This window comes from Monodelphis domestica, chromosome 3, assembly GCF_027887165.1.
Source record: "Monodelphis domestica isolate mMonDom1 chromosome 3, mMonDom1.pri, whole genome shotgun sequence".
In the NCBI taxonomy this organism is placed as follows: Eukaryota; Metazoa; Chordata; class Mammalia; order Didelphimorphia; family Didelphidae; genus Monodelphis; species Monodelphis domestica.
The window spans coordinates 12533305-12557511 of NC_077229.1; the positions used below are offsets into that span (position 1 = coordinate 12533305).

Genomic DNA, 24207 nt, shown 5'->3' on the forward strand with positions numbered 1-24207 from the left:
ACACAGTAGAGTAAAATGATTCAGTGTAACAGAATAATATTGATCAGATTAATGTATGAACTAAAAACAAAATTAAATAATAAAACAATCAGCAAAATACAATAAAATACAGATTTTCATAAAACAATGGAGTCTGAAAAGGCATGAAATTTTCACCTCCTTTCTCTCTCTGTTCAGATTCCTTTTGTCAGAGCTCTGGGATTTCCCATAGCTACGGAGAACATGGATTTGAGGAATCCCAAACCGGATGAATCTTAGAGACTGGGCAGGCACAAATGGCAAAGTGTTGTAGGGAGATGAATTTCTCCCCTGAATTTCAGGCAAGATAATTAAAAGAACCAGGGCACACATGAATGGTAGAAACAAAAAATATCCTAAAACTGGAAGCTATTTGAAATAGGCAAGGTACTGCTCTGTCATAGAGTACGCCATGCTTGCCATTTTTATTTCCTGTTTGGAAGTGTAACTTCTTTCTTCAATGTAAAAATTAAAATTAGATCTCAATAATAAAATATATTTTAGGAGATTTATTAATGATCATTAGAATTCAAGAAATAAAGAAGATACAAAATAATGACCACATGCCCATGGCTATTTAGCCATTTAAAAATCCCCACTCACCACCTCCATGCTCACTGACAGGGCCAAAAAGAGGACGAGTTTCTCCACGTCCCCGCCTAATATCCCCTATGTACAGGAAGTACATAATGACAGAAAGTCAGTGGGTTCTCTGGAAATGTTTTTTAGGGTAACATATTTTCAATTATACAGATAAAAGGATAAAAGGAACCAAAATAGAGAACTCACAGCTAATAGGGTAAATAGCAGAAGCTGCCAAGACTTCTTTAGCATCACACAGCCACCAAGTGTCTCAGGGGCAATTCTACCTTGGATCTTCTTGATTCCATCCATGTTTCCCTTCCAGGATTTAAGTGTAGGCCCTGAGGTCTCCCAACTCTTCCTAGGGCAGCAGGGGTTAGTCCTCATTTTATGTGAATAAGACAATGAACTGTGAGTGAAAGGACATTAAATTAGACAAGATTGACCCATGTGTGGGTACCAGAAGGATAATCTTGTCCACCCAACTGGGGCAATAATAAGGGGCAGAGACAGGATGTGAATCAGGGATTGAGGAGTCCCAGCCCAGTGCACTTGCTTCCTGTTGTATCATGCTGGCTCCCAAACATATAACACACATATACCAGTGGATGTGTGTGTTTGTGTGTGTGTGTTAGGACTCTGGTCATATCCTGTGGTCACGGAGTTTCCCCTGGAAGGGATGCTAGACGTCACCTGTGCTGACTCCTGTGTTTCACAGAAGAACACAGAGGCCCCGGAAGAGACAGACACATGTCAGAGGCAGAATCCGAACCCAGGGCCTCTGAATGAATCCCTCATGGGGAACAGCAGGTAGGGGAATGCCTGGCCTTCAGGACCAGCAGCACTTCCTTTCCTTCCTCAGCAGAGGACCTCAGAGGGGATCCTGGATCAGCCACTTCCTGTATAACTGTGTCTGAGGATCCCACACGGGATGTTGGGCTGGGAGGGCTGAGAAGGAAGTGAAGGAGAAGGCAGATGGGAGAGGATGGGGAAGGGGGCTGGACCTTTTCTGTAGAGGAGGTTCTTCCTAGTGCCCAGGCCAGAGATAAGGAAAATACAAACATCCCAGGTTACATCCATCCCAAAGTAAGACATTCCCTGTGCTCAGTAGCTGAACTTCCAAAGGAGAATACTCAGCATTCAGGGGGCTTTGGGTTGGGAAAGTTCCTGATCTGGAGAGGGGGAGCCTCAGGGCACAGACTGACATCCATCATTCAGGCACAGGCGCAAAATGATTTGTTCTTTGTTGTTGGCCGAACTAGAGAAAAAAGAGAAAGGACTGGGATGGCAAAGAAGCCCAAACCAGGACTGAGCTGGGGAGTTTGGGTGGAAGAAAGTTCCTGAGAGTGGAGAGTGAAGTGATGATTTCCTAAGGTTTCCCCACACCAGTGATCAAGGTGACTTGGACACTAGGGAGCACTGCAGAGTCTCAGGGAGCCAAGGGTATGGCTAGGACTTCCTGATAGGTACTTGTTTCCAGTTTAATTTAAGAGAAGATATTTTGCCCTCTTGCTAAAACCTACTGAGGGGGCGGGGCTCGGGAGTATGGTGGGTAGGAGAGAAGGAGGGGGGGGAAGGAGGAGAGACAAAGACAAAGACAAGAGAAAGATATAAAGACCAGAGGCAGAAAAAAAGAGATAAAGACAAGAGACAGAGAGAAACATAAAACAGGATGAGAGAAAGAAAAAAACAAGAGAAGATGAGAGAAAGAGAGATTGAGAGAAAGAGAAAAAGAGAGAGACAGAGTCAGAGAGAAGGGGAGAGTTTTTAAACTTCATGTGGTTCATGTTTATACAGGGTTGGAGATATATTAAAAATGTAAAGAGTAATAAGAGGAAGCAGATCTGAGTAAGGTATTTTAATAGTTTTGTTTCAGATTTCAAACTCAAACTATTGTTTATGAAAAGGTGAAATTTGGCAAAACCTTGTATAGAAATGCTGTGGAAAAGCAGCTTCTTTTACAATCTGGATGCTGCTAGATTGTAAACTACTTTTTTAAAAAGGTGAAAAAATACACATTTTTTAAAAATCATGTATTTTATCAGGATTGTTGATCACATATTTTAATTATATAAAGCAATTTTTCAAGAATTTTAATTCTCATTTGAGTTATAAATCTAATTCTGAAGCATTTCTGATATTGATTCTCCTTTGTGTAAGTAATAAAATAATTTGTATTGGTTATCATAAAATTATAATTATTATGGTACTTTAATTTATATCATAGTACTTTATAACATAATGTATTAAAATATAATATAGTAATATATCATTTAATATTGTATGATATTGATCATGTTAAAGCCCATGAAATATTTAATTTATTATATTTGAAAGGAGAAAAAGATATCTGCTTAAATGTCCTTGTTTTCTTGTAAGCATAAGAGCAAGTGAAATTCTTATCTCCTCCATTAAAATGACTCACTGATGAAAAGGAAAGCAATTGTCATAGGGAGGAATAATTAGGACTTTGTTCATCTCATAGAAATGTTATATTGTATAGCATTCAGATTTTAACCAATAAAGAAAGCTATTTCTCTGAACATAATATGGTTTCTCATTGGGGACACAGGATTCCCATCTCATTGGGGACACAGGATTCCCATAAGCAAAAAATGTCTCCGCCATCATCTTCAGAAAAGAGGGTGCCTTGCCTCCTGCTTATGAAGGGAGTTGATCCTGACAGTTCAGCCGCAGGATGTCCTGAGACCCCATTAGTTGATATTTCAAGAGACAAGGTGGTCTTGGAGACCTCAAATCCTCCCTTATTACTTCATCAGAGGAGTTAGACTTCTGCTCAGACCCAGAAATCAGCCAACTGCATCATGAGCCTGGCAGGGATCAGGTTCCCTATTCCTTCCACATCTTCCTCATGCACTCTTATTGTTTGTTTGGTAAGATCTATATGTGCCAGCAAAAAATGAGAAAGAAGTGAGTGCCAGTTAACCAGCAACTGGCTACAAAATCTGTAATGGATGAATGCCAACAAACAGTGAGGAAGAATGACAAGCATTAGGATTTCAGAGAAAATGTCCTTATTGTAGTAGTTTTTGCAAAATATGAAATTTGGGTTGTTTAATGAGGGCTTCTCTGTGGGAAAGTCTATGAAGTCTGTACAACAGCAAAATGCCTTTCCTAGTCAGTTACAGGCACTGAATCTCATCTCCAGCATACTATGTCCAGTGTATCGTCAAGTATCAGCTTAAAGTGAAACCATTCCTTTAATTATTCCTTGTTCACCCCTTCATTCTAGAAAGAATGTTGTTCACCACTGAATATTCAACTCTTCTCCATCATTTCATATTTTGTTTTTGACAACAATCATGTGTAAAAACAATATCCAACATTTGTTCAAAACTTTTGAGTCTTGGATTTTCTCTCCCATGCCCAAGAGATATTAAGCAATCTCATATAAAATTTTGCATGTAGAATCATATGAAACATTTTCACATATTGATCCTTCTGTGGAACTAAACTCAAACAAACAACAAAAGTTTAAAAAGTGAAAATTTTTTTCTTTGATCTAGATTCACATTTCATCAATTCTTTCTCTGGAAACAGATAAAAGTTTTGATTATGAGTCCTTTGGGATTGATTTGGATCATTGTGTTGTTGAGAATAACTCAATTCACAGTTGTTCTGCATACACTATTTCTGTCACGATCTGCTGTGGTTCTCCTGGTATTGCAAAATTCAGTCAGGTTCAGTTCTCCAGTCTTTCTAGGTTTTTCCCAGCTCCTCCTTCTACTCATTAATTATAAAACAGCAGTATTCTACTACAATCATATGCCACAATTTACTTAGCCATCTCCCAATTGGTGAGTTCCCTTTTACTTTCTAATTTTTATCAACCCAGAAAGAGCATCTTTAAGTGTTGAGGTTTTAAAAAATACATATAGGTCCTTTTCCTTTTTGTGTCTTAATGTTCTCTGGACGCAGTTCAAAATTGCTCCATCCAGTTCACAAATCCACTCAATAGTTCATTAGTATCTCAGTTTTCCCACATCTTCTCTAACTTTTGTCCCTTGCCCTTTCTGTCATAATAGCCAATCTAACAAATGTGATGTGGTCCCTCAGTCTTATAAATTATAGTGATCACCCTCATCCTGAGGAAAATGCATACAACTTAAGCACATTCATTAGGTTTTTCTGCACTATAAATCCTATAATATGAAGTAAGAGATGATTTTTGGATTAAACTCTTTCTAGAGGGAATTTATCTGGAGCTGGTGTGATCAGAAGACATTTTTTTCACACTGAACAAGCTCTGGATTCTCCATTTCAATTTCTCTCTTCTTTCTGGACATAAGATTCCTATCCAAAAGGAATTCTAACCTGGGAATAAGAGATGATTGTTACCTGGAGCCCTTACCGAATTCAACATCTTCCTAAAGTTTCTCTGAATTGTGGATCCTCTTATGTTAAATAATCTAAAAGTGGCAACTATAAGATCAATCTCACTCATGAGGTTTCTCTCTAGTGAAGAGTTTGTGACATGAAGCAACTGTAGGGTTTATGTGAAAGCCTATCCAAATTGATGCCATTCATAATTTTTCTCTGCAATGTGGGTGCTCTGATGCTTAGTAAGATTACTCCTCACTGTGAAAGCTTTTCCACATTGTGTACCTTCATAAGGTTTCCTCTCCTGTATGGATTCTCTTATGGGCAACAAGATGGCTCCTTTGTGTGAAAGCCTTTCCATACTGTTTACATTCATAAGGTTTTTCTCCAGTGTGGATTTTCTCATGTTTAGCAAGAGATGTGTTTCTCTCCATTGTGGATTCTCTGATGTGCTGTAAGAGAGCCCCTCTGCATAAGGGTCTTTCCACACTGTTTATATTCATGAGGTTATTCTCCATCATGGATTCTCTTATGTGCAGAAATATGGCCTCTTTTTGTGAAAGCCTCTCCACACTGTTTACATTTTTAAATTTTTTCTCCAGTGTGGATTCTCTGATGTGCGGCAAGATGTTCCCTCCGTTTGAAAGTCTTTCCACATGGTTTACATTCATAAGGTTTTTTCTCTAGTGTGGATTCTCTTATGTGCAGCAAGAGAGCCCGTCTGTGTGAAAGTCTTTCCACACTGTTTACATTCATAGGGTTTCACTCCAGTGTGGATTCTCTGATGTCTAGCAAGATTGCCCCTCTGTGTGAAAGCCTTTCCACACTGTTTACATTCATAAGGTTTCTCTCCAGTGTGGATTTTCTCATGGTTAGCGAGAGATGTCCTTGTTATAAAAGCCCTTTCACAGTGATTACATTTATAAGGTTTCTCTCCAGTGTGGATTCTCTGATGTTCTACAAGAGAGCCCTTCTGTGTGAAAGCCTTTCCACACTGTTTACATTCATAGGGTTTCACTCCAGTGTGGATTCTCTGATGTCTAGCAAGAGATTCCCTTTCTGTGAAAGCCTTTTCACAGTGATTACATTTATAAGGTTTCTCTCTAGTGTGGATTCTCTGATGTCTAGCAAGATTGCCCCTCTGTGTGAAAGCCTTTCCACACTCTTTACATTTATAAGGTTTCTCCCCATTGTGGATTCTCTGATGTGCAACAAGCTCAGAGTTTTGACTGAAAGGTCTCATTTCTTTGTCATTCATAGAAACCATCTCTACACATTTACTTTTTGAATGGCTAATGAGGTCTAAACTGCAGCCAAAGGATATTCCTCCTAGGTTACCTTGATATATGGGCTTTTCAGGAGTTTTCTCATTTAACTGACCAAGTCCTACTTCTTCAGGAAAGCATTGGCCGTATTGATTCTCTTGACAACAGTCATTTCCTGAGGACACTTTCATATACTGATTTAGGACTGAACATTGACTGAATTTCTCTGCAGTGCCATCAAATTCACAGTCACCCTTTATATTTTCATTTATCTTGATATCAGAGTCACAGATTTCTCTCATAATGATATCATGGGGATCCTTATTCACGCATCTTTGGGGGCCAGATCCTTCCACAAAATGTCTCAGCTTTGTAGACTTCTCCTTCAAATCAAAATTAGCCTCTGCTTCTGAAGAAAACAAATTATGATATAAACATAGAAGGAAGGAGTACATACACACACATAAAGCAATATAAATTATTTCCTCTGATGACAGAAAGCAAACCAATTTTTATTCTATTTCTCCAAGCAAAAAAAAGTTTTTATACTTAAATAAACAGGACCAGTCTTTGGATACACCATTTGGTCATATCTGCAAGATGAATGAATTTAGGAAGATTTTCACATACAATAACAATGAAACCACAAAATAGACTTGTGACACAGGCAGGTACAAGATTTCAATCATTTTTCACAACTCATGTATCAGTAAAAAATGGAGAAATCACCTGACCAATTTCCTTGTAGCTAGAGTAAAACTCAAACCCTGTGCTTGAGTATGCTTTGTCCTCCATATTGGATTGTTTTTCTCCACTGCCCTTTCTATCTTTCCTAAAAAGGCATTCATCCAATATTGTTATAATTTTGTGAATCTCAGGTAACCTTCCATATATTCTCTTCTCCTCATTTTGCATGCACTACCACATGGCCATTTTTGGTCAACTTCTTGTGCTACACAGAAAAACATCTTCACTCTTTTTAACTCTCATGAAATAATTTTCAAAATGGAATATAAATTTCCTTTTTCTCTCTACACATTGTGAAAGCAAAATTTAATTGTTATAATATGCAAAGAGATTATGATATTCAATTTGAAATTATGCCCAATGGGCTTTAAATGAATGCATGCCCTTTGATCCAGCAATACCAATACTGGATATGTATCTGAAAGAGATAATAAAAAAGGGTTGTACACCTAATGCAAATATCAATAATATGGAAATAGGTCTTGATCAATGATACATATAAAACCCAGTGGAATTGAGTTTCAGCTATGGTGAGGGAAGTGGGGAGGGAAAGAACATGAATCTTGTAACATGGAAAAACATTCTAAATTAATTAATTAAATAAAAAATTTAAATAAAAAAGGACTTTACAAAAATACTCATATCCTCGCTCTTTGTGGTGGCAAGAAACTGGAAAATGAGGGGGTAATCCCTTGAATAAGCAATGACTGAACAAATTGTGGTGTATGATGATGATGATGATGGAATACTATTGTATTGACGATGTAATGATGAATTGGAGGATTTCTATATGAACCTGAAGAATCTCCCTGAATTGAAGAGGACTGAAATGAGCAGAAGCAAGAGAACATTGAACACAGAAAATGAAATTTTGTGGAACAATACAATGTAATGGACTTTGCTACTAGTAGCAATCAATTATACAAGACAATCCTGAGGAACTCATGAGAAAGAACGCTATCCACATTGAGGAAAGAAATGTGGGAGTAGTAACAAAGAAGAAAAATATATGACTTATCATTTGTATATATGGGTACTGTGAATGTGAAGCTGCCTACCTCTTTTATGATTATAATAGTATTATCCTTTATGATTATTTTAATAACATAATAATCAATCTTAAGTTAATAGTCAAATAATATAGTTTGCTTTGTAACAATTATAAACATTAGCTAAAAAAAATAAAGTTTAGGTTAGTATTCAATCTTGTTTACAGGCATTTTGACCTATAACCCAAGATTCTAGTTAGCCCACCACTTGCCTGTTTTTGTATAACACGTTAGCCAGACAGAAGGTGGGGAATTACTCTTTTTTGTATAATAAGATACTCAGAAAGGCACCCAACTGCTGACTCTGAGTATTTCATAATAATTGTCAGCAGAAAAACAATTAGCCTCCAACCTCTTCTTGCAGAGGCCTTGGAAAGGTCAGGATAATAATAGACATAAGTTACCACCCATAGTGATTTTTTTTTACACTTTCTAACTTAATCAGCACTTGTATCATTAAGAACTGTCCATGTGAAAGATTGTGCATCCATTCTATTTTAAGTTTGATTGTATTTTCTGTCACTGTGTCATCAGATTACTTGGCATGAAAAGGCTGTTTTTATAGCTTGGGGTCTCTGGTTCTGATCTTGACCAGAGTTCAGATTTACTGTAACATTGACCTCCTCTCAATAAAACTTTTATTTAGCTTGGAGTTTTGTACTTGTCTGATACATTTTCACCAGAGTACATGATGGAGGGTTTTGGTTTTAAAAGATTGCTCTACTGCAAAAATGAAAAATATAAAAATAGGTATCAAGTGATAATATTTATATATTACCCAGTGGAATTACTCGTTGGCTCCAGGAGAGGCGAGGTAATAGGGGTGGGAAAGAAAATGAATCAGGTAAACATGGAAAAATATAAAAAAAAATAAAAACTAATCAGGGAAAAATGATCTTATGCCATTTAGTGCACACATACTAACTATTCATCCTGTTTTTACGATCTACAATATATAATGTCTCATGACCTCCCTACCCTCATCCATCTCTCAGAAAAGGAACAGCATGATTCAGCATTGGTCTGCCAGTGCCCAAGTCTAGCACTCCTTTCACTAGAATAGATAAAAGCACGTATATACCTGCTTTCACCTTACTCACCTGAACAGGAGCTCCTGGGGCCTTTTTGCTCCAGCAGCAATGGTGCTTCCCCTTGCTGACAACAGGAGGTACAATATTTTTTAGGAACTGGAACACCTGGACATAAGAAAGGAGGGTTCAGGAGAGAAAAATTAAAAATTTAGTCCACCTTAAAAGAAAGGGGGTATGAAAGTAAGACCTACAGAATGGCTTCTGTTGTATTCACTCTTGGGATAGTTGCAGGAGGGTGAATTCCATGGGAATCATTTGCAATCAGAAAATTCCATTTTTATCTCTTGTAACAGAAGGATAGGCACATTCCACAACCCCCATTACACAGAAATGAAAGGTAGCTGGTAGTGAAGGGATAAGAGAGCAGAACTTGGAGTCAGAAAAGCAAATTTAATCCAGTCTAAGAGAGATGATAAATGGGCAGGTTTTTTAAACTGTTTGCCTCAGTCGTCTCAACTGTGAATTGAGGGCAATAACTGAATCACACTCACAGGGATGTTGTAAAATTAATGATAATTAAGAACTCCTTTACCCACTAGAGGGCATAGAACAGACATTTTGAAATATTTATTCCCTTTCTTTCTATTCCCATCATCTAGCCTGAGATTTGATGGAAGAATGAAGGAGGAATAAGGATTAATTAGCTAGACTAGGCAGAATTAACTGTGACCTATACTTTTATACTTTCTTTTCTATTTCCTTATTGTTATGGAAATAACAGTCCCCTTACCTTTACTCTCTAAATGTCTACTTGTGTCTGTTGAATGTGTTTCTTGTAAACAAAATATAGAATTCTGGTTTTTAATCCACTCTGATATCTGCTTCCATTTTATGACTGAGTTCATCTTTTACAATCCCAGTTATGACTGCCATCTCAGTATTCCCTATCATCTTGTTTTCCTCCTTTAATACTACACTTTCTCCTTTCACTGTCTGTCCACATGTTTCCCTTTAAATCTGTGAAGATTTGATTTGACTCTCCCCAGATTGTAACAATGAAGGTACTTAACTCTTTCCTGATTGTGAAGATTTAAATAGTAACTCATGCCTATTTTTAGATTTTAATCTTCATAAGTGTAAACCCCCTACTTAAAAAGTTAAGTATGGAGACCTGCCTATTTTTAGATTCAATCACAAAAAGCGGAAACACAGTACTTAAAAGTTAAGTATGAAAATCTGCCCATTTAAATATAATCACCCAAAGTGCAAATATCCCAGTTAATCATGAAGGGGTGGGTCTGTAACCCATGTGTGTGATAGTGGATGACGAATTAGAATCAACTGACTGACTTCTGGGCAGTCCTAGAGCAGAGCTTCAACTGTGATTGGCAGATGTAAAATTAGGGGAAGGCACAGGATGTGATGCAAGAGAAAATGCCTTTAAAAGGAGCTCTTAACTTCCTGTGAGAATTCAGTTCTTCATGCTTTTGAGTTGAAGCTGGTGAAGAGGGGCAGAAGGATCTGATGACTGGACTGACATGTGGTGAGTGAAAAAGCTGACTCTTTTCTGGATATTTTCTGAAGAGACTATCCTCAGGAGAGATTGCCCCAGGTCCTCAGCTTTGCCAAGGCCAGCTATGAACCAACTCTCCTGGTCCTGATTTTGAGCCAAGGGCCAGGAGAAAATTGCTTAGTGTTTAGGCTTACCTTATCCTCTCTCTGATTTCTTACTTCATTCTTTCTACATTTTGTAATGAAATTGTAAATAAAATCTCTTTGGAGTTAATTAAATTCATGGCAACCAAACTCTTAAATAATAAAGTCCAACCCTTTAAAAATTAACCCCATTCTCCCCTTACAAATCACTTCTCTCACTTCCCTTTCCTTATATTATTCTACTCCCTACCACAACTCTTATTCTCCTCCTACTTTTCTTTTAGAGGGCCTTTTAATCACTCCTCCTCTTCCACCTTCCTTATGTTATTGCCCTCCCTCCACCACCTTTCTTATTCTCCTTCTGGTCCACAATAGAATAAGATAAAGATTCTATACCCCAATGAGTCTGGCTGGTCTTCTCAATGAGAATAAGTTATACTGATTGCCCATCACCAGTCTCATCCTCCCCTCCACTGTAATAGTTTTTTTCCCATGTCTCTTTATCTGATAATATTTACCCCACTTTACTTCTTTCTTCTTTGTTCTCTGAGGGCTATCCTCTTTTCTACCCCTTAATTTTTTTTCATATACCTTCCTTAACACTTTAATACCATACCTTCTGTCTAAGGATACTTCTTATTACTATGATAAGGGTACCAATTTTAAGTTACAAATATTATCTTTGCTCTAGACATATAAACAATTTGACCTTCTTGCCTCCTGTAAATTTTCTCTTTCTTATTTACCTTTTTTTATTCTTCTCTTCAATTCTGTATTGGGACATCAACTTTTCTGTTTTGGTCTGTTCTTTTTCATCAATAATGCTAGGACTTCTCCCTTTTTAAAATTAAATAATGATTTTTCTCCCTGAAAGAATAAATTTCATCTTGATGGGTGGGTAATTCATGTTTATAAACCCAGTCTCCCTGTCTTTTAGAATATCATATTCTGCTGGGAGCCATCAGGCCACAAAGCCTTGACAGAGTCACGCATGGTAGCTGGGGAGACCACAGAGAGGTCCTTGGCGAGATGTGACTGCCCACTCTATCCCCCTTGCATGACTTCTTTCATCAATGCCCCTTACCTATGAATTGACATGATTATTATTCCCCCGTAGTCTCAAAAGAAACAACGCAAGAGCAAAACACATGTACCCTTATTCACCTAATCATCACCAAAAGATCAGACCCTCAAACCCAATCCCCAAAGACTATAATGGGTTAACTTTTACTTAGGTACATAATTCCCATCAAAATTGCAGCTACAGGCCAAGCCCAAGAACTTTCTCACTCACAGAAGCCTATTCTCATGAAGTCAGCACACAAATCAATCCTAGAGGCCCAAGCAATAAGCACAAGTACATCAAGCTTCAGTATGCCTCAGTGACTTGATTACACAAACCAGTAACTCAGGAACTCCCTAGAAATGACCAGTCTAAATTTGAATTGTGTTCCGAGACCCCTCAGTCTCGATGATATGATTGTTGAATTGTCTTTCAAGAACTGATGATTAATTATTCCATTTTATTAAAAGCAATATGTAATTTTCCTTGATTGTTTGTAAGCTCAAAACTTCTCACAGGGTAATGAGAAAATTAAGCCACCTGTGAAGAAATAACTTCTCTTGTATGTAACCTTTATTCTGTCTTTAATCACAATATAAAAATATAGAATATTAATCAAGTGATTTGTTAAAAGTTAATGTATCACTTTTCCAATTATCTCTCTTTGATTTTGTATACCTGCATGCCATGAAAATGAGTATAAAAATAAATCCTAGGCCTGGGAATGTCGGAGCAGCTGTCAAGATGCAAAGGAGTCCCATAGACATAATGATTAAGCTGTCTTCCATTTGTTATTTTGTTTTATTTAGTTTGACTGATCGCTCGCCACCAGTTGAGAACCCTGGAGTTGCGAGTGAGGCTCTACCCTGGCTGTGGCAATATTCCAAGCATTTTGATCTTTCAATATAGAAGTTCCCAGAATCTGTATAATTAACACTGGGCTTCCATGATATCTGAATTCTTTCTTACTGGCTTAATGCAGTACTTTCTCCTTAGCATGGAAGTTCTTAAATTGGGCTATAATATTCCTGGGAGTTTTCATTTGGGGATTTATTGCAGGAGGTTATCTGTGGATTCTTTCCATTTCTCTTTTAACCCAATTCTAGAATATTAAGGCAGTTTTCTTTGATAATTTCATATAATATGACTTGTTGGCTTTTGGGGGATGGGGTGAGGAGGGGTAGTTTAATGAATTTTAGATTGTCTTTCCTGCATCTATTTTCCAGGTCAGGTGTTTTTTTTTATTCAGATATTTCATATTTTCTTCCATTTTTGAAATCTTTTGATTTCATTTCATTGTTTCTTGATGTCTCATGAAGTTATTATCTATGATATGCCCAATTCTAATTTTAACAGAAGGATTTTTCCATGACCTTTTGATCTTCCTTTTCCATGTGGTTCCTTTTACTTTCCCTGGAACTCTTTTCTACATTGGATTTTTTTTACCCCCATTTGGTCAACACTGCTTTCTATGAAAGGCTTTTCTTTATTTCATTTTTGTGCTTCTTTTGCCACTTGATCAATTTTCCTTTTTTAGTTCTTATTTTATTTTTGCAACACTTTTATTTGTTTCCCCCATTTTTCTTCTGTTTCACTCATTTCATTTTTAAATTCCTTTTTGAACTCATCCAGTACCTGAGACCAATTACCATTATTGCTTGATGTTTAGCATGTGGAGAATTTTATATCCCAATTCCCAGCTTACCATATGCTTTGGTCTTCTTTGCCTCTCAGATATTTTCTATGGTTAGATTTTTCTTTTGCTATAAAATCCAGTACATATGGTTTGGAATAAAGACATTCCCTTAATAGCAGATTCAGAGTGAACAGTGGAAATTGTCCTTACCGACTGAGAGTAGATTTTGTACATTCTCCAGCATGACCTCCTGGTACAGCTCTTTCTGAGAATGGTCCAATAGGCACCACTCTTCCTGTGTGAAGTCCACAGCCACATCCTTGAATGTTATTAACCCCTAAAACAGCAAAAGTTATAAAATTCAGAGCGGAATCTTCAGAATCCATCTAGTACAACTCTCATCCACTTACTAGAGAAAACTGAAGCAAAGAAGGGATTTACCCAAACTCGTAACCTTGAAGGGTGTCAGAGCCAGCACTCTGACCAATCTTTCAATCATCGAGAACCCAGTGTAATACTGACAAAAGCATTTTGTTTTTAAAGTGAGAATCATGTTGGGAAGAGTAAAAAAAAGTATCTTACTCTGAAATACTTTTCCATGTGGAATCAGGGAGATGGGAAATGCTTTATGAGTAACATGGAAGATTTTGTGGAGGAGACAGAGAAGGTGATCTGAAATTCCTCCTCACAAGAGTCAGAATTGATGTGTTAAGAACATTTTTTGAAAAGTTTTTGAGAAGGTAGCATACACTGTATATTCTAGGGGGCAAACGTTAGTAGGGATCAATGAGGAGATAACAAAGAAAAAGGAATGCTCTATTTAATTTCCTGAAAGTCTGAAATACTTTTATCTAGAAGAAAGCCTAAAGAGGAGTCCATACAGTTATATGGGATCAGACTGATTCTAGCTATGTGAAGACTCTCATACTTGTGCTAAATTGAGAATGTGGCAAAAACTGGGTATGATGTGCTGTAGCCAAAATATTGTCTTTGCTTTATGATAATTTTGTTACTGGAATACAGTCATTTTTTTGTTTATGTACACAGGAAGAAGAGTAAGTATGATGAGGAAAAGAATGGTGTTCATCTTTTAAAAACATTTTAGCGATAAAATTATTCCAAAGCTATTGAAAGTGTAATGACTGAAATTCTCAAGAAACAGAATTTCTTCTTTTGAAATAAATAATTGACGGGTCATTTAATGTGGTCAGTTGACACTCTCCAAAATCTAAAAGAAAGAAAATGGGCAGGATGAGCTAATATAATAAAAATGGCTGTCCTACCTAAATTAATTTACTTATTCAGTGCTGTATCTATCAAGCTACCAAATTTTTTTTATAGAATTAGGAAAGCTTATAGTAAGATTCAGCTGGAAGAAAGAAAAGATCAAAAATACCAAGGGAACTAATTTAAAAAATGTAAAGGATGTTGGCTTAGCAGTACCGGATTTTAAACTATACAAAAAGCAGTGATCATCAAAACAATGTGGTACTTGCTAAGAGACAGAAGAGTGATAAGAAAGAGGTAAAAGAAGTGAATGAAATCTTAGAAAAATTAGAATTAATAGACATATGGAGAAAAATAAATAGGGATAAAAAGGAATACACCTTCTTCTCAGCACCACATGGCACATTCACAAAAATTGACCATACATTAGGTCACAGAAACATAGCACACAAATGCAGAAAAGCAGAAATAATGAATGCAGCCTTCTCAGATCACAAGGCAATAAAAATAATGATTAGTAATGGTACATGGAAAACCAAATCTAAAACCAATTGGAAATTAAACAATATGATACTCCAAAACCGTTTAGTAAAAGAAGAAATCATAGAAACAATTAATAATTTCATCGAGGAAAATGACAATGGCGAAACATCCTTTCAAACCTTTTGGGATGCAGCCAAAGCGGTAATCAGAGGTAAATTCATATCCCTGAATGCTTATATTAACAAACAAGGGAGAGCAGAGATCAATCAATTGGAAATGCAAATGAAAAAACTGGAAAGCGATCAAATTAAAAACCCCCAGCAGAAAACCAAATTAGAAATCCTAAAAATTAAGGGAGAAATTAATAAAATGGAAAGTGATAGAACTATTGATTTAATAAATAAGACAAGAAGCTGGTACTTTGAAAAAACAAACAAAATAGACAAAGTACTGGTCAATCTAATTAAAAAAAGGAAGGAAGAAAAGCAAATTCACAGCATTAAAGATGAAAAGGGGGACAGCACCTCCGATGAAGATGAAATTAAGGCAATCATTAGAAATTACTTTGCCCAATTATATGGCAATAAATACACCAATTTAGGAGAAATGGATGAATATATACAAAAATACAAACTGCTTAGACTAACAGAAGAGGAAATAGAATTCTTAAATAATCCCATATCAGAAATTGAAATCCAACAAGCCATCAAAGAACTTCCTAAGAAAAAATCCCCAGGGCCTGATGGATTCACCTGTGAATTCTATCAAACATTCAGAGAACAGTTAATCCCAATACTATACAAACTATTTGACATAATAAGCAAAGAGGGAGTTCTACCAAACTCCTTTTACGACACAAACATGGTACTGATTCCAAAACCAGGCAGGTCAAAAACAGAGAAAGAAAACTATAGACCAATCTCCCTAATGAATATAGATGCAAAAATCTTAAATAGGATACTAGCAAAAAGACTCCAGCAAGTGATCAGAAGGATCATTCACCATGATCAAGTAGGATTTATACCAGGGATGCAGGGCTGATTCAACATTAGGAAAACCATCCACATAATTGACCACATCAACAAGCAAACTAGCAAGAACCACATGATTATCTCAATAGACGCAGAAAAAGCCTTTGATAAAATACAACACCCATTCCTATTAAAAACACTAGAAAGCATAGGAATAGAAAGGTCATTCCTAAAAATAATAAACAGTATATATCTAAAACCATCAGCTCATATCATTTGCAATGGGGATAAACTAGATGCATTCCCAATAAGATCAGGAGTGAAACAAGGATGCCCATTATCACCTCTATTATTTGACATCGTACTAGAAACACTACCAATAGCAATTAGAGAAGAAAAAGAAATTGAAGGCATCAAAATAGGCAAGGAGGAGACCAAGTTATCACTCTTTGCAGATGACATGATGGTCTACTTAAAGAATCCTAGAGATTCAGCCAAAAAGCTAATTGAAATAATCAACAACTTTAGCAAAGTTGCAGGATATAAAATAAACCCACATAAGTCATCAGCTTTTCTATATATCTCCAACACAGCTCAGCAGCAAAAACTAGAAAGAGAAATCCCATTCAAAATCACCTTAGACAAAATAAAATACCTAGGAATCTACCTCCCAAGACAAACACAGGAACTATATGAACACAACTACAAAACACTCTCCACACAACTAAAACTAGACTTGAGCAATTGAAAAAACATTAACTGCTCATGGGTAGGACGAGCCAATATAATAAAAATGACCATCCTACCCAAACTTATTTATCTATTTAGTGCCATACCCATGGAACTCCCAAAATACTTCTTCACTGATTTAGAAAAAAACCATAACAAAGTTCATTTGGAAGAACAAAATATCAAGGATAGCCAGGGAAATAATGAAAAAAAAACACATGATGGGGGCCTTGCAGTCCCTGACCTTAAACTATATTACAAAGCAGCAGTCATCAAAACAATTTGGTACTGGCTAAGAAACAGAAAGGAAGATCAGTGGAATAGACTCGGGGAAAGCGACCTCAGCAAGACAGTATACGATAAACCCAAAGATCCCAGCTTTTGGGACAAAAATCCACTATTCGATAAAAACTGCTGGGAAAATTGGAAGACAGTGTGGGAGAGACTAGGAATAGATCAACACCTCACACCCTACACCAAGATAAATTCAAAATGGGTGAGTGACTTAAACATAAAGAAGGAAACCATAAATAAATTGGGTAAACACAGAATAGTATACATGTCAGACCTTTGGGAGGGGAAAGGCTTTAAAACCAAGCAAGATATAGAAAGAATCACAAAATGTAAAATAAATAATTTTGACTACATCAAACTAAAAAGCTTTTGTACAAACAAAACCAATATAACCAAAATCAGAAGGGAAACAACAAATTGGGAAAAAATCTTCATAGAAACCTCTGACAAAGGTTTAATTACTCATATTTATAATGAGCTAAATCAATTGTACAAAAAATCAAGCCATTCTCCATTTGATAAATGGGCAAGGGAAATGGATAGGCAGTTCTCAGATAAAGAAATCAAAACTATTAACAAGCACATGAAGAAGTGTTCTAAATCTCTTATAATCAGAGAGATGCAAATCAAAACAACTCTGAGGTATCACCTCACACCTAGCAGATTGGCTAACATAACAGCAAAGGAAAGTAATGAATGCTGGAAGGGATGTGGCAAAGTAGGGACATTAATTCATTGCTGGTGGAGCTGTGAACTGATCCAACCATTCTGGAGGGCAATTTGGAACTATGCCCAAAGGGTGCTAAAAGAATATCTACCCTTTGACCCAGCCATAGCACTGCTGGGTCTGTACCCCAAAGAGATAATGGACACAAAGACTTGTACAAAAATATTCATAGCTGCGCTCTTTGTGGTGGCCCAAAACTGGAAAACGAGGGGATGCCCATCAATTGGGGAATGGCTGAACAAACTGTGGTATATGTTGGTGATGGAATATTATTGTGCTGAAAGGAATAATAAAGTGGAGGAGTTCCATGGAGACTGGACCAACCTCCAGGAAGTGATGCAGAGAGAAAGGAGCAGAACCAGGAGAACATTTTACACAGAGACTAATACACTGTGGTATAATCGAACGTAATGGACTTCTCCATTAGTGGCGGTGTAATGTCCCTGAACAATTTGCAGGGATCTAGGAGAAAAAAACACTATTCATAAGCAAAGGATAAACTGTGGGAGTAGAAACACCGAGAAAAAGCAACTGCCTGAATACAGAGGTTGAGGGGACATGACAGAGGATAGACTCTAAATGAACACTCTAATGCAAATACTATCAACAAAGCAATGGGTTCAAATCAATAAAACATCTAATGCCCAGTGGACTTATGCGTCGGCTATGGGGGTGGGGGGGAGGAAAAGAAAATGATCTATGTCTTTAATGGATAATGCTTGGAAATGATCAAATAAAATATATTTAAAAAATAAATAAATAAAGGATCCCTGTATGGGTTAGAAGGTTGGATGGCAGAACCTTAAGAACCTTCAAGCACTAAGTTTCTATCATTTTATAGCTGCAGCTGCTCCAAGGAATGATTAGAAATTTTGATATGAAAAGCAAAAGGATTTAGATGTTGGGAAAGGTAGAGAATTATGAGATATGAAGGAGGTTAATGGAACTGTATAGGTCAATTAATATGAAATTTGAAAGCTATGTAATACATGAATAGGATACCTTCTGATCTCTCCTCCCCAAAATTTGTATTAAAAGTAAGATCTATATAAAAATCACTTTATGTTTAATAATATCTTCAGGCAACATCTAACATCCCACTTAAGGATATTAGCTCAATATAAGCCAAGGACTAAAACTTTTCCAATAAATCTCTCTTTTTTAAGTTTCAAAAAAAAAAAAAAGAGACAGAAGAGTGGATCAATGGGAAAGACCAGGGGTAAAGAACTTCAATGATAGAAAAACAGTAATTTTCTCTTCCAGTCTAGGTCTTCTGTCTCTCCCTCCCTGGTTAGCTCACCACTCAGGCCTGGGGGCCATCAGACCACGACGCCTTGACAGAGTCACACATGGTAGCTGGGGAGACCACAGAGTGATCCTTGGCGAGATGTGACTGCCCACTCTATCCCCCTTGCATGACATCTTTCATCAATGCCCCTTATCTATGAATTGACATGATGATTATTCCCCCTAGTCTCAAAAGAAATAATGCAATAGCAAAACACCTGTACCTTAATTCTCCAAAATATCACCAAAAGATCAGATCCTTAAACCCAATCCCAAAAGACTATCATGAGTTAACTTTTACTTAGGTACATAATTCCCATCAAAACTGCAGCTACAGGCCAAGCCCAAAACTTTCTCATGAAGCCAGCACACAAATCAATCATAGAGGCCCATACTATAGGTACAGGTACACTAAACTTCAATATGCCTCAGTGACTCAATTACACAAATCAGTAACTCAAACTCCCTAGTAAGCCACCTGTGATGAAATCATTTTGTGGGCAACCTTTATTCTGTCTGTAATCACAATACAAAAATATAGAATGTTAATCAAGTTATTTGTTAAAACTTAATCTATCACTTTTCCAATTATCTCTTTGATTTTATGTATCTGCATGCCAAGAATATGGATATAAAAATAAATCCCAAGCCTGGGAATGTCAGAGCAGCTGAGATGCAAAGCAATCCCATGGCTGTTATGATTAAGCTGTCTTCCATTTCTTATTTATTTTATTTATTTTGACTGATTGTTTGCTACCTGTCGGGAACCCTGGAGTTGCGCGTGAAACTGGATCCTGACTGTGGCAACTCCGTCCCTCCCCTGAGGTCTCACATTCATAAATAACAGCTGAGGAGGGGATCGTTGGAGACCTGAACTCCCCCCTCATTACCGTCTTGCTCTTGCTAAAGGATGCTGTTCTAATAACTGGACATTTTCAGAAGACATCTTTGCCCTCACACAAGCCCTCCCAGACAGATGGGAGTCCCTCCCTCTAAGGATGGAAGCAGGAGGGTGCTGAGCCCTGAACCTCTGCAGCCTACTCTGGGCCACCAACAGCCACAGCATCCTGCTCAACTCAGCCTGCTGGCTGCTGGTGTCTCACAGCAGCTGCTGCCCATTGAAGGGAGCCCAACATCCCCCACACTGCCTGTGCCCTGGAGGACAGCTTGCTGGGGTTCACTTCATTACCACAAAGCTGATCATCAGGTTTGCTTCTCTGACGTTTGTGGTCCTACACTGTAAACTGATGCCTCCAAACTGGCCATGGCAGCTTCCTCATTCTCAGGGAGCCTCTCGTGCTCTGAAATGGTGTCACCGTCCTGGCAGGTTTCTGTCCTCCCTGACCAGCTCCTGTAACGGCTGCCTGAAGTCAGTGAAAGCATCCAGAAGCTCCTGTTCTAGGGATTCGGGTAACTAGAGATGTCACACTCCAGGGTGGATGAATGGCAGCGCCTGGGCCTGTCTGGCTGGAACCTGGGCTGCTCATTCAGGCAGGGGCTACCAAGGCCGGGAAACCCCCAGAACACAGTGGATGTGGCGGCAGCCAGGGCTGACCCTGGAGCTTACTCTGAGGACAAGCAGTGATGGCGCCCCTGGAGGCCTGGCAAAGACACAGGTCTGAGTTCTGCTGGATTCCAGTCTTGGCCAGGGCTGGGGAGGGGCTCTCACCTGGGAGGGGGGCCTCAGGGTCCCAGGGGCCATTCCCTCTGGCTCTGGAGTCTCTGCTAGGGCCAGACTGTGTTCCTTCAGAGCATGGAGCCCCAAGGTGGGGAGACTTCCTCTTCGGATGCCTGTGGGGAAGGAGAGAGGGGGAGGGCTCAGAGGAGCTCCCAGGGCCCTTCCCTGGTCTCAGGGGTGACCCTCCTCAACAGTTGTGACACGGAGCCTCAGGCTTGGAAAGGGCCTTTGTGATAATTAATATGAAATTAAATTATTAAAGTACCTGCAGTTCTACTTCCTGTCTGCAGATGGCGCTACCCTGGTGTGTCCTGGCTCTGGGTTAGGGTCTCCCAGGGCTAGAGGGCAGCTTGTCCTAAAGACTAGGAAGAAAAAAATGGTGTAGGTGCAGACAGGCCCTAATATACTAGCCTTTGAATGGGGGGCTGGAAAGCCTCAATGTGAGGCTAAAGGTGGTCCTGGAAGGTTTGGGAGGGGGAAAAAGAACCAAGAAAAAGAGGCTTTTTACTTAAGGCAAAATGAAACACTCTTCCTTGTAGGTAAGACCCCCTCCCCCCCCCCCAGGGTCCAGCCTGAGTGACCAGGTGCTTCCAAGTGGGCCTACAGGGTAGGGGGCTGGGCACCAGCTCTGAGGAGGCTCTACTGGGGAAAGAGGGAACCTCTTCACTGAGCTGACCTGGGAGGGCAAAAGGGCACAGGCTGTGTGCAGGGTCCTCATTGGGCCCTGAAATGCTTCTCAGGTTAAGGGAGCAGCTTTAGGGATCTTGTTGCTGCTTCCCCAAAGCCCCACCTCCTAGTAAAGCTAATGCTAGAGGCAGGAGGGGGCTCAGAAAGGGCCTAAAAGAGAAAAACCAACTCCCAGGAGGAAGAGGCTCTTCTGTAAAGGGCTAGAATTGCAGTTGGGTCACACCTGGTTTGGGGTGAAGAAATCAGGGCTTAATTCCCAAAACCTGCTTCTTCTTGGGGGGGGGGAGCTACAAGCTGAGCTTGTTAACCTCCCCCAGTACTTGGCTCCTTCTCTCCAATCCAGAGTTCCGGGCCCCCAGGTAGCAGCTTTGATCTGTCCTGGTTGCTGAGTCTGGTCCACACCCTGGAGTTTTTTAGCCAATTTAACTTAGCTACTAAGACATTTACTGAAGAATAATTTAGAGAGTAAAAAGTGAAAAAGCTGAAGAAAATGAGGGTACTTGTCTGGCCTTCGTGGTTGCCCAGTTGTAATAATTAACATTACATTACCAGGCTGTTAGTAGCTTTAACAATTTAATTTAATCAAAGTAGTGATAGTCAAGAGAGGGAAATGGAGGAAAGAGCTAGAGAGCAGCTTAGCTAAATACCCTCATTGCTGTTCTGATGGACGGAAGCTCTCCACCACCACTTGTCCCTTCAGGTTCCAACCTCCAGTCAGGAGAGGGTGCCAGTGGGAGAGCAGGGCCTTGGCCTCCCCTTTATAAGCAGTTTTCTCCACCCACTGGCTAAACTTGTTAACTTCCCCCAATACTTAACACCTTCTAATCCAAGAGAAAGCTAAAAGCTAAAATCTTGTTAAATAACCCCAATATTTAACACTAATATAAAAGAAAGCTAAAAGCTAAACACAGGTGGGTCACACACTGACCTCCCCCACTTAAGGATAAGCGGGGTGTGCACATGCTTCTGGTGATTACATCTAAACTTGGGCAGGGGAAGAGTTAACCCCATCTTCACATGAGCTGGGATTCCTGTAGATTTGGAGGGCCTCCGGGGGCCCTGTACCCCCTTTACAGTTTCACAGCATAGCAAAGAGGCAAATATGTACTGGAGGATAATGTCTGCATGACCTACATCATATTACTACCTTCCTAGAGAAGGGGGAGAGAGAACATGGAGGGCAAAATGTCAGAAAACAAACTTCAGAAAGGACTGTTTATGGTTGAATGGCTGTCCTTAGGTTCTGCTCCCTCTATGTCCCCCGGAAATGATAGTCCTCTTATCTGACTGCAGGTTAAATATGGTTTAATAATTATAGTAAATCAAGAAAGGGGATAGGTAAGTGGGAATAGGAGAACTTTGCTGCTTCTGCAGTTAAGCCAAGCTGGCTCAGCTTCAGCTTATCTATCTTCCTCTTAACTAGTCACTATCTCTACCCTACTAAGCAAAAGGCAAGCATCCTTCTTGGGAGGGACAAGGGATGGAAAGGATCTTCAGGGTGACCCCCTGAAGTTAAGAGATCAACCCCTTTCAGTAGCTTACTTTTGTCTTGTTCTTCCTCAAATGGATGCTCTCACACATACAAGAACCTTTTTCTTCTCCAGGTTAAGGGAATGGAGGCAAGGTTTTTCACAAGTTGGGATATAGAGCTCCTGGTCTTTTCTCCACACTCAGCCATGTTCAGAGGGAAAAGACCATTTCTGTTATCGGTTTCTCCCACAGTCCTCTTCTCTCACTCCAACTGTCACTGCCCCTCCTATTACATTCCAACTGATGTCTGCTCCGTCTCAGTGGGCAAAAATGCAAAAGCTTGATTCACAATTTTCCTTTCCACACTACCAAGCTGGAGAAATCACTAACTCACATTGCTTAGCCTTTCCAGCTTGTCTTAGAAATGATACAAAGACCAAAGGTAAGGGATAAATTAAAAAAAAGAAAAAAGAAAAAAGAAAGCTGTTGATTGTCTCCATTCTTCCTATATAATGAGCATCTGTTCTTGATATCCCTTGGATAGGAGACCTGAAAAGTGAAACTTGCCTCAAATCTGTTTCCCAGCTAAGGGCTTCCCTTTCAATTATAAATGCACTTAAAAAAAAATAAGAACTGTTCATTTTATCTTCTGTAATCTACCCTGTCCCCTGGGTGGAGAGGAATTCTTCCCCTCTCCATGACTCCATCTTCTTCATGGCTCCTCTGATTTGAAGTGACCTTTCATATCTAAGTCCTGCAGTAGGAATCAATCCTGCTCTACAGTGAGATGCTGGTCTTTCACTTGTCCACTCTCTCTGTAGGCAAGGGCTTAGCCTCTGATGAACCATCTAATCAGGTATTTACCAGTTTTAGACATCTTAGGGTGTTCAAGGGAGGGGCTGAATAATGAGCTCCTCAAATTATTTGTTAAACTGCCTGAGCAAGATCTGAGGTCTCTGGCCATTTGAGAGGACCACTGACCTACCTTCATAGGGTCACTTCATAGGGATGATGCTGGTCTAACCCATAATCTGATGTTTCTTACCCCAAGTCAGTCTCTCAAGATCATTTCAATCATAACAGTAGGAAGCATCTGAGACAATGTGAACCCAAGTTGTCCCCACTTCTAAGCCAAGGCCCAGTACTTCATATTTTCTGCCTTCATTTACTCTTTTCTAAATATCAATTTGAATTAAAAATGACGCCACTACAGTGTCAATGTTTTCTCCTACTGTCTTTTCTAGGACACGTGTACTCTAAGGAGTA

The 24207-nt window shown here is 38.9% G+C and overlaps 1 protein-coding gene across 1 annotated transcript; it reads right to left on the reverse strand.

The window, feature by feature from the left end:
• Positions 1-2383: 2383 nt before the first annotated feature.
• On the reverse strand, positions 2384-23384 carry LOC100617592 (zinc finger protein 583-like). Its single transcript, XM_007490785.3, has 5 exons — positions 22119-23384; positions 20776-20897; positions 13599-13725; positions 9103-9198; positions 2384-6615 (listed from the first exon to the last, which is right to left on the reverse strand). Exons 2-5 carry the CDS (start codon positions 20806-20808, stop codon positions 5609-5611), a joined length of 1263 nt encoding a protein of 420 aa, XP_007490847.1. The 5' UTR covers positions 20809-20897; positions 22119-23384; the 3' UTR covers positions 2384-5608.
• Between the last annotated feature and the right edge of the window lie 823 nt (positions 23385-24207).

Coding starts and splice junctions, on each gene's coding strand:
- LOC100617592 (XM_007490785.3), bottom strand. CDS start 20,808: ATGGCCCCTGGGACCCTGAGGCCCCCCTCCCAG. Junction 13,726..20,775: donor CCCTGAGGCCCCCCTCCCAG/GTGAGAGCCCCT, acceptor TTGCTGTTTTAG/GGGTTAATAACATTCAAGGA. Junction 9,199..13,598: donor ACAAAATCTACTCTCAGTCG/GTAAGGACAATT, acceptor TCTTATGTCCAG/GTGTTCCAGTTCCTAAAAAA.